Here is an 11834-nt window from a genome sequence, read left to right as displayed (position 1 = left end):
TTTTTTTGGTTTTTTGAGACAGGGTTCCTCTGTATAGCCCTAGCTGTCCTGGAACTCACTTTGTAGACCAGGCTGGCCTCGATCTCAGAAATCGACCTGCCTCTGCCTTCCGAGTGCTGGGATTAAAGGTGTGTGCCACCACACCCGGCTTATATTTCATAAATTTAACACTAAGCAATAATTACCAACTAGATGTAGTAATATATGTAGATCTAAAAAGAGAGTTGAGTAAAGAATAAATGCAGTGAGGTCTAGATAAATTGCATTCTGATATGCAAATTAAAATGGCATGTACAATTATGCATTCCACAAACTCTCACACATATTTTGTAAAGATCTACACAAACCATCTTATACTGGTTACCTACTGGAAGAAAGGGAATAAGATCCATCTGTGCATGGAAAAAAAACAAAAACCAAAACCAAAGAAGCAAATCTGAAGAAAAAGGGCCTAACTCACCTGGTAGTGAGTGTGTGCCATGAATTGATATACAGAAATGTTCACTGCTCTGCATTCAGAGTATTTTAAAAGAAGACTATATGGTACAAAGTGAATGATATAGAAAATGTGCCACGTGTGTATGTTATGGCTTAGTCTCCATAGACTTGTGCTTTAAACACTTAGTCCCCAGCCTTTGGTATTAATTTTTTTTAAAAGAAAGATTTATTTTATTTTAAAGTATGTGTGTGTTCACATGATTGCATGTGCCCTTGAAGGCCAGAAGAGGGAGGTGGGTACCTGGAACTGGATTTACAGGTGGTTGTGAGTCACCTGATGTGGGTGCTGGAACTGAACTCAAGTCCCGTGGAAGAGCAGTAACATACTTGTTCACTGAGCCATCCATCCCTCCAGTCTGTTTTGAAGGTGTTGTCCTTTTGCATTCTGCCTGTCTTGACTTTGCTTTACATCAACTGGATGTGAGCAAGCTTCTCCTCCACATTCCTGCTGCCATGTGCTCTACCATGCCTTTCCAGCTATGATAGACTGAAACCTCTGAATTCAAGCCATGAAAATCAAAAACAAAACCAAACACAAACAAACAAAGCCCCAAAACCAAAAACCAAAAATCTTTCTTCCCTTAAGTAGCTTCTGTCATGTGTTTTGGTCACAAGACAAGTTACTCATATAATATATAATGGTATCATCAAGCTATAAATGGAGCTCAAGTCTAAAGTGATAACACATAGGGGATTCTTTTTGTTTGTTTTCTTTTTTGAGACAGGATTTCTCTGTGTAGCCATGGCTATCCTGGAACTCGCTCTGTAGACCTGGCTGGCCTCAAACTAACAGAGATCCACCTGCCTCTGCCTCTCAAGTGCTGGGATTAAAGGCATGTGCCACCACTGCCTGGCTTCACAGAGAAGTGTTAAAGGTAGTATGTTAAGGGAAGCAACCTAGATACAAAAGAGCAACTTCCATATGATGCTATTCATGTGAGACATAGTCATTTGTTCCTTCCTTATCTTCAAGGGACACATTTCAGGAAGCCTCACTGGTGACTGAGGTGGCAGACAGTACTAAGCCCTATAAATAGTATATTACTTCCTGTAAATGCCTATGATAAAGTCCAATTTATAAATTAAACACAGTGAGAGATTAATAACTTCTAGCAATCAAACAAAACAATAATAATAATAATAATAATAAGATACTATAATACAAATTATAGGGAGGCAGCTGACTCTGATTTTCCAGACTAGCATGATTCCTCTTTGTACAGAGTCTGGTTGACTGTAGGTAAAAGAAACTACACAGGCAGTTAACCTGTGATGAGGGCACTGGTGTCATGGGGCACATATGCATAGGCATGCATAGGCACAGAAAGTTAGCCAGGGACCCAGGGGCTGAGAGGGCTGTGGGGCAGTGACAACTGATGCTGAGAGGAATGTCTATCTGTGGTAATAAAAAACATTTGGGGAATAGATGCTGGTGACAGTTGTAAAGCATTTTAAATATAATTAATGCTACTTAATTGTTGCGGGAAGCAGGTGTGGCCGCATGGGCCAAGATGGCACCCTGGCCCATTGCCAGGCCCCGTGAAACCTACATGTTTACTGCCTTGCCCGAACATGCGCAGTGAAACTGCATGCGTAAGCTGCCTGCCAAGTTAGATCTGTCAGCCTATCTGTGACCGACCTGAGCTCGTGCCTGGAGTGTGTGTGATTCTGATTGGATGAGGTGGCGTGGAGCGAGATGAGGTCAGTTGCCACTACTGTATAAATATAGCCCTTGCCCTAAGTGAAAAAAACCCCAAGTAAAAAGAAGCTGTAAGTAAAGCAGAAGCTGCGGAACCTGCGTGAACCCGTCTTGGTGTCTGTGTCGGAGACTGCGGCAAATTGTGTACTTAAAATGGTTAAAAAGCCAAAATTTATGAGATTTATTTTTCAAAATTAGTATTATTTTAACATTCAAATTTTACACTAAAAATGATTTATTATTTATCTCATGTATACGAGTACACTGTTGCTGTCTTCAGACACACTAGAAGAGGGCATCAGATCCCATTACAGGTGATTGTGAGCCACCATGTGGTTGCTGGGAATTAAACTCAGGACCTCTGGAAGAGCAGTCAGTGCTCCCAACCAGTGAGCCATCTTTCTAGCCCCCAACATTAATATTATTAATATACCAAGCTCTGTTTGGTTTTATATCTTCAATGGGGTGCTGTGCATGGTGTACCATATCTCAATCAGTTTTAAAATTGTGCAAACATAGCAGGGTGTAGTGGTACATGGCTTTAATCTCAGCATTTGGGAGGCAGAACAGTTGGATCGCCATATTTTGAGGGCAGCCTGTTCTACTTAGTGAGTTCTAGTATAGTCAGGGCTACATAATAGAAAGACCCTGTTTCAGAATCCAAGGCAAAAAGAAAGAAAGAAAAAAAGAAAAGAAAAAGCACAAATATCCCTTTTTCCTTTTGCCTTTAAGTTTTTCTGGAGAAAAATTGACTTGAGAGGCAGGAAATATGACAGATGTCACTACTGCATCTCTGTCTAAAGCACTGTGGGTATTCGGGGTAAGGGTCTGTTCTGTGCTGGGTGCTTTGGGAATCTTGACATTTTTCTGCTAACACAGTGGTTCTCAACCTTCCTAAAGCCATGACCCTTTAGTATAGTTCCTCATGATGTAGTGATCCACATAAATAACCATAAAGTTATTTTCATTGCTACTTCATAACTGTAATTTTGCTATTTTTTAGTTGTAATGTAAATATGTGATATACAAGATATTTGATATGTAGCCCCCCCCCCCAGGGGTCATGACCCACAGGTTGAGAACTATTTTGCTGATGTAATGCTCTGACAAGTTTTGGGAACTAGGAATTTGTCATAAAATTGTAACTGTTTTAAAGTGATTGAACTTGGTATCTACTTGACACAGGATGCCACTGATCATGTTATTAGATGAAAGTGTGAGCAGGTCTGTTTGCCTTCAAGGTATGAAGATGATGTTGATATATGAAATATTTAGGTTTCATATGCACTAGGGGCATTTAAAGATGCAATAGAAAAGGCATGGGTACTCAAAACATTGCCCATTAATGATGTGGATGCTTCCAAAGCCCTTTCCCTTTCCCCTCCACTTCCTAGGGACAATCCTGAAAGAAAGTCGAGAAGGTAAACACTGTTACTTTGTGTCAGACTCCTATTCTCCAGAGATAGAAAGGGAAGCTGGTAACTTAAAGAAACGTCCAAGTGAATTCTTTCAGCCCTGAAAATAACTTTGTTTGTGTAGATTAAACTTTTTCATCCAGTAGTCACAGATCTCACAGAGACTCATCTAGTGTGCAGTGTGAATTTGAGAACTGCCACTCCTAGTGATTGACAGAAGAAAGAGCATTTGTCCTTTTGCCTGTCTCGGTGATGAAGAAGTGGCCCAGCTACTACCGGTCATTTGCATGCATAGTGAACCATTTCATTAAGAATTTCATTAAGATGGTAATGTTTAATGTTTCCTGGGAAAAATGAGTTTTTGGCTTGTTCAATTATATAATTAAGGTTGGAGAATTAGGGGAGATTGCAAACTGCTTGCATAATGTAGGCAAGTGTAATGATAAAACTTGTAAATAAGTTCCATAGAGTGCCATTCAGGCTAGATCTTGGTGCTGGATCAGATAGGGAGGATGGCGACATGGAAAATGTGGGCTAAGGCCCGTGAAGTTGAACTCTGGGGTTTGAATTCGTTGCTTGTAGTGTCTTCAAAAGAAGATGGGCAGCAGAACAGAGAGAGCTGTGGACTGGCTGGCTGGTCAGGTTCTAGAAAGTTTCTGGAGCCCACTTAACTACTTAGCTACTTAGTTTTCTGTATTATGTATGTATTCGTATGTGTGCACACATGTATATGTGTACCTATGTGGGTGCACACACGTGGGTCTCTCGTCTCACTGAGGCTGTAGCTCCTTATTTTGGTGAGGCTAGCTGGCTAGTGAGCTCCTGGGATCTGCTGTTTCTGCCCTCCTGGGTTTGGGGTTACAGGTGCATGCTCCTGCTAGTCTCATTTTTTGCAAGTGTCCTGGGGATTCAAACTCAGGTGCATTTGCATGTACAGCAAACGGTTTATCCAGAGCCACGACCTCAGCCCCCTTCTCACTTTCAGTATAAACTGAGACTTTCCACATAGGAGTGAAAAACCAATGGCTATAAGATTTCTTAACTGGTAGCCTTAGGCCTCAAATCAAAGAGTTTTGTCTTCCTTGCCTTTGAGGTGAGGCCATTCTTATATTTTTCTTGCCTTTTCCCCACTACTCTATGGTTCAGGAAGTTCCACCATTTTGAAAGTATCAAGAAAACTGATCCTGCCTCCTCCCCATCCCACATCCCTAGCACTTTATGTAAGCCTAATTTATATAACAACTAGTTTGTTGCAAAATCCATTGCCCTGCTGTGTACTTTACATAGGTGTGTTACCCTATTCCATCTTCCCAGGGGCTCCATGACAATACATGAAGGAACTGAGATTTACTAGGATGGAGCTCGTTTTCCTAAAGGATTAGGGAAGTAGAAATGTTTAATATTACAGTGATGTTTGTGATTTATATCTTAATATTATACATCCCCATTCTTCAAAAGTATTCTTTAAGCCATGTAGCCACAGAGGCTCCAGACCTCCTGTTTACTTTCCCTCCATTAGTTTTCCAATGATGTAAAGAATCTGTTTCACTTTATCCTGGATAACAATTAGGTCTTCTATACCTCATATTTCCTAGCTTGCTTCTAAAAGAGTTTTATTTAAATGTAACCAAAGACTCAGTATCTTGGTTTTTTTTTTTTTTTTTTTTGATTTAACAAAGCACCTGAGACTAGTACTTAATAAACAGCAGAAGTTTATTTTTTTATAGTTCTGAAGGTTGCCAAGTCTAAGAACAAGGTGTCAGCAGTTTGATATCTGGTGAAGGCTGGTTTCTGCTTTCAAGATGGTGCCTTTTGGATTTGTCCTTCAAAAGAGAGGAACACTGTGTCTTCCTGTGGTAGAAGGAATAGTAAAGTGTAGGTACCAAAGTTGTTCCCTAAAGTCGTTTTATAATGATGTTAATCACATCTGCAAAGACACTGACATCTTAGCCTAAGAAGCTCTTAAAGAGCCCATCTTTTAATTCTGTTTCATTGGATTCAGTTCTGACATGCACTCAACAGTTCTAGGACTAATGTTTTACTAATTGTAGAGCCTCAAGGTACTGAAAGAAAAAGCATTTCTTCATCTTGAAACTTTATTGACACATAGGACGTACCATGGGGGCCAAAATGATGAGACACCAAAGCCTAGTTTAAAGAAGTGTACATGTCATTACTTATTTAGGCTTCTTTGGTTCTTAGCTGAGCTTCATTTGAGTTCCTTCATGTGTTGTTATGGAGATAATCAACTGTTCCCACCTCCAAAGTCTCCTAGAAGGATGAAGTGGAAGAGTATCTATTGTAAAGTTCGTAGCAGAGCAACTGATGTAAGAACAAACTAGTTCTTACATAAACAAGACTTTCCTAAAGAGCTAAGACCATCTCTTCCCACTGTAGCCTTTCCCCATGCTTTCTTGAACTCAACCTCCACTGACTAGAACATGAGGAGCATCTGACCATACCCTGGGACCCAAGGCTTCTGCAGAGGTTTTCATCTTGGATTTTTTTTGAGCTATTGACCTTTATTTTGGTCTTAGCACTAAAGAACTTATTTATGTGAGCAGGAGTCTATATATTAGAGGATCAGACACATATAAAATTGTGTAGATTTTATATAAGTTACAGGGAAAAAAGATGAGTGATAGCCTAAGACAAGGAGCAGACAGAGATCTCTAGGAACATTAAAAAAGATGAGATATGAGAGACTCTATGACTGTCCACTTGAAGTGCCTGATTCATCCAATGTTCTTTTAGGACATGCCTACAGAGTCCAGATGAGGGTGACATGACAGACTCTCCGAAGCTGGCATTACAGGTGGTTTTAACTCAAGAGTATTGGTACCTGAACTCCTTTGAACCATCTCTCTAAGCTTCAATAGTTTGCATTCCAAAGTAAACATTTTATTAGGGAAAGCCATCAAATCATTCCTAGCAGAGAAAAATCCTCACTGGGATTCTGCAGGCAACTGTACTTATAGGTGCACATAGCCACATGTAGCCGCATTTACAAAAATAAACAATAGAAGAAAATAAATCTTTAAATGCAAAATGTAATGTTCTAAGCACTAAACTAGTCTTAAAATTTTATTTTCTCAGTTGAGTCCCTATTCAGGTTCCATGTTCTGATTCTGTACTCTGATTCATGGGTTGTATCCCAAAACCCTAAGCAAACTTCTGAGAAAGCCAGTACTTTACAATACAACCTCCTTTCTTTCTCCTTATTTTCTTCCCTTCCTACCTTAAATCAGGTTAAAGCAGAGAGTCTGATGTGTAATGTACCATTTTGTGAGACAAAGAAGGCCACCAGAGTGACTCTAAAATTATAGTGCCATCTTTGGCTCTTTGTGCTGCTAATGTAGTAAAATTGTGCAGTTAATGTTTGTAAAGAGTACTGGGGAAGAAAAGCAGTATCCGAGCATTGGGTATGATTACCAGGGAAGGGAGGAGAAGCAGCCTTTCTACACATGTCCTTAGCTGCCTATCCTCTGCCGGATATGGCATGGGATTTTAGAATCCCTTTAATAACCCACAGTCAAATATGAAATTAAGAAAATGAGCCCACTGACTGCTCTTGCCTCTGCCATGCTGATGCTTTAGTTAGAATACAGGTAACATTCCTGTTCCCATGACAGAGACTTAAGTGTGTGGTGTGAGAATTTATTCAGTTCTGGTTATTCCATAGAAATGTGTGGGTTCTGCTAATGAAGAGGACCAATGAATAAAATAGGTGTTAGTGAGCAACAAGAAATTTGGCAATGGTAAAAGGTTTACGAATGCGCAGCAGCAACAGCAACAACAACAACAACAACAACAACAACAACAACAACAACAAAGTCCATTAAAACCCAAACACATGATGAAACTACAGTGTTGCAGGTGGCGCTTGCCTGTCTTGCCTCATGAGACTTCACTGCAGCCTTGGTTCTGAGCACACACACATGCACACACAGCACAGCACATGGTGTCATACCACACCATGTGACACCAAAAGATGTTACCCCAAACACCTGGGCTCACATTCTAGACAATTGCAGATCATGAAATTTTCTTCTGTGTGTGGTTTCCTGTTCTTATATAGACATATGGCTTAATTATTGAAGACAGATTTTGAGTATTTCCTACTATTAGTACTTAGCACATATCAAGTCAGTCACTTTTGGAACATATTGCTAGAATGTTTGATTTTTCAACTTTTTTTATTTGAGAAGAGTCCAGATGAGAGAACGACCATACTGAAGCCTCATCCCCTTTGTAGGAGATCAGAAGACTCCAAGCAGGAAGAAAGGCTAACATTTGAAGCAAGCAAGGAAAGAATAGGAGAAGATTGGGGCGGGGGGCGGGGGGGGCGGGGAGTTTGAGATATCCAGGGCTTGAGGAGTAGGAAAAGACTGAAAGTTTTGTTGGGGTGGGGTGGGGGAGGCTACTGAATCAGGACTTCTGTTTTGTATTTTCTTCTAGACCACTAAGATTCTCTTCCATTTCTTGTATTCTGTTGCTGATGCTTGTATGTGTGACTACTGTTCTTTTTCCTAGGTTTTCCATCTTCAGGGCTCTCTCCATATGTGTTTTCTTTAGTGCTTTTATTTCCATTTTAGATCCTGGATGACTTTGTTCAATTCCTTCACCTGTTTGATTGTGTTCTACTGTATTTCTTTAAGCGGTTTATGTGTTTTCTCTCTAAAGGCTTCTACTTGTTTACTTGTGTTCTCCTGTATTTCTTTGGGGAAGTTTTTATGTCCTTAAAGTCTTCTATCATCTTCATGAAATTAGAATTTGGATCTGAATCTTGCTTTATGGGTATGTTGGGGTATCCAGGACTTGCTATGGTGGGAGAACTGGGTTCTGATATTGCCAAGTCAAATTGGTTTCTGTTGCTTCAGTTCTTGCCCTTGCCTCTTGCCATCTGACTATCTCTGGTGTTATCTGGCCTCCCTGTCTCTGACTGGAACCTGTCCTTCCTGTGAGCCTGTGATCTTGGATGTGTCAGAATACCTGGGGAGTCAAGCTGTAACTGGGGTGTAGGCTGTATGGGTTCGGATCCAGAGCCCAGGCTCTGCTCCTGGCACAGGTGTAAACCTGAAGGCACACGGGTCTCTAGCTGGGCCCAGAATATATCTTTCCATACAGGTTTTCAAGACTCCTAGTAACATAAATACACATATGGAAAAAGAAGTTAACTAGTGTATTGTTTATTAAATTGAAAACACTTTTGTATATGTACACAAGGGAAATCAGAGGACAACTTGAAAGGGTTGGTTCTTTCTTCCTACCATGTGATTTCCAGGGACCAAACTTAGATGTAGGTTCCTTTATCTACTGAGCTTGGAAATTTGCTTTTCTCCACCTTTTGAAAGAGAAAAAATACTTTATAAAAATACTTTATAAAAACGTTCTGAGATGATCGATATGCATCTAACTTATTCAGCTCTTCATAAAAACTTCACAATCTATTATGATGTGTATGGGATTTATGGTTTATGTAAGCAGTTTTCTATTAGCTGGTATTGTGGTTTTTCAAGGGTTAGTTTTATTGTTGTTTATTTTGCTTTTTTTGCCCTACAGCGAATCAGCAAAGATGTTTTTATAATACACTTGTGCATATTCTGATGGTTTGATACCTATAGGGTATGTTCTGAAATACATCGCTCTTCGGTCTTAAATGCTGCAGTTACCTAGAACTATGCAGTAAACCAAACTCAGTGGCTTAAAAAAATTACTGTTTGAGTTCCTGAGTTGAGTTTCTTTAAAAATAATATTCAGTGAATTCTGGCTTAGGATTAGTACAGAATTTCCAGCCATTTCTGAAATCATCCCCAAACATGTGTCAGCCCAATGCTGCTATATGTTGAGCAACATTCTTAGCAATGATGATTATAAAAACAAGGTATCGATAAAATATGAAAAATGTTGAAAATGCTTTGTATCCTGCAGTATCAAATATTCAATGAAATCAATTTAAAAATTTAATTCTTTATGTAAAAGTAAATACATACCTCTCATTAGAAGGCAAATTTTCTTTCTTCTTTAATCAATGGTAAAATGCCCATTCTTTCCCTCCTTTCTTTTCCTTCATTCTTCTTTTGCTTCCATCTTCCTCTTCTGCTTATGTTGTGTGTCTGTCTATATTTCTCCCTCTCTCTCTCCCCTTCTCTTATTTTTTTGAAACTGAGCATGTTTCTGCAGTCCAGGCTAGAACTCAGGCTTACACTCCTCTACCTCAGTCTCCTGACTGCCAGGACTTTGAACATGTGCCACCACATCCAGACTCTTAAAGTAGTTTTGGGCCACAAGGTCTGGTACCTACAACTTATGAAAGACAAGGGCAACAGTCAACTGTATTTTTTTTTTAAAACTAGGGTTTAGAAATGATTAAGTTATTTCAAGCTCAAATTTTTATACCTTGGTAAACCAGACTGCTCATACCTTGATGTATAATCATAGAGGTATTTTGTCAACTGATCCCACAGTCATTTTAGTCATGTACAACACATTTGAATTCTGCCTTAAGAATTGTAATTACAACTGTGACTGTATTCTTTTATTGTCTTTATAAGTTTGGCTTTAAAGAATTTCCCATGGTCATCCCTGCAGGTGCTGAACTGTGTCAGGAAATGTTATAGGAGTTGGAAACATGGGGTGAAACGTTTGAAGATATCTTACAAGACAGGTAGAGACAATTGAGAAAAGAGAAAAGAAACTGAAGTTCAGATTCTGGTCTTGTCACCTATGACCCAGGACTTGTATTTCTTTGATAACAACAAGAAATTATTGATGTATAGTGATGATATTTGAGACAGCAGGAATTCATTAGACAAAAAGTTTTTGGTTGCTGTCTATGTGCAAAACTATATGATATAGTAGATATGATGACTACAACATATACGACCCAAACAAGCTGGAATAATATTTCCTAGTGAGGAATGTTGAGTAGGAGAACCAGGGATGAGAAATTAAGAAGACAAAAGCAATGGCTGGGAACAGGAGGTCTTATACAAGCTGATGACATATGTCAAGCATGTTTAGTAAGGAATACTGCAGCATATATACTATTTGCAAGAAGAAAAATGGCCAACATCATCATAGTGCTAAGTCACATAATGTTGGCAAAAGAACACAGGGTACCTTGACATTTATGACTGATAATCACAGCCAAAATGAAGAATCAGTCCCCAGGAACTACACCTTACCTTCTCTAACATACTGGCTCCATCCCTAGACAGACCTTTAGAAAGAACTAAAGTTCTCTTTTCTCTATCCTTAGGACCTCTGAGGAAAGTCTTGGGTTGGTCTGACTCCCCACAGAGATATAAAGCAGTAATGTAAGTAGAACAAGATGGCGTTTGAGGAAGACACTATGATAAACATCTCTGCATAGAAACACAAATTTGGAGAGTTAGTCTTGCACAAAGTACTTTCTTAACAGCTAAGGGAACCAAATTAGAGACTATACTACCTTGGGTTTAGCATAAGAAGAGATTTTGATGAGTTCATGAAGGAAACTGTTTCCAGCTATCTTCCTCCTCTAACTCCAATCAGTGTAAAGGAAAGAGATGTCTCCCATGTGGGGAAGAGAGAAACACGTCCAGGCTGACATTAATCTGCTTCTCATTTTTGTGACAAAATGCTTGAGGTATAAACTTGCAGGGAGGAAAGTCTTACCCAGGAAGCTGGTTTAGTTCACCTTACAGCAGACTTCACAGCAGAAAGCCAGATGAAGTGGGATTGAATGTTCAGTGTGTGTTGGCATAAACACAAATATAGATTTTTTGCCTGCACATTTATTTTATAAAAATGACTTTATTTTAATGAGCTCACAAAACAAAAAACAAAACAAAACAAAACAAAACAAAACAAAACAAAACAAAACAAAACAGTTTAGGTAGCTTGGTCCCAAACTCTAAGTACCTTGGTGAATTTTCATACAGTTAGAAAGGTCATTCTGAAATCATGGAGCTTTGTTTCTGGCTTAATATTTGACTGTCTCTTACATTTTTATTCACTCATTGAACACTAACAACAATAAATACTATGACAGTTGAAACTAGGAAAACAGCATTATGTCCTTTTTGGGAACTCCTGTTCTTTTACCTGCATTCCATTCCTTCTCATCTCCTGATATTACCCTTTCTTGATTTCTTTTCTTTCTTTTTTTTTTAATTAATCTTTTTATTAGGTATTTTCCTCATTTACATTTCCAATGCTATCCAAAAAGTCCCCAATAC

General features: G+C 39.1%; 1 protein-coding gene across 1 annotated transcript in view; it reads right to left on the bottom strand.

The window, feature by feature from the left end:
* The window catches only part of LOC110304468 (protein regulator of cytokinesis 1-like), a 44107-nt gene that overhangs the window by 25792 nt on the left and 6481 nt on the right, over positions 1-11834 (bottom strand). Inside the window, 1 exon segment of the mRNA XM_029483534.1 lies at positions 5730-5760. Coding sequence (XP_029339394.1) covers positions 5730-5760 — 31 coding nt within the window.

The sequence above is a fragment of the Mus caroli genome, chromosome 11 (assembly GCF_900094665.2).
Source record: "Mus caroli chromosome 11, CAROLI_EIJ_v1.1, whole genome shotgun sequence".
Lineage (NCBI taxonomy): Eukaryota > Metazoa > Chordata > Mammalia > Rodentia > Muridae > Mus > Mus caroli.
This window is presented reverse-complemented; position numbering and strand designations above follow the sequence as displayed.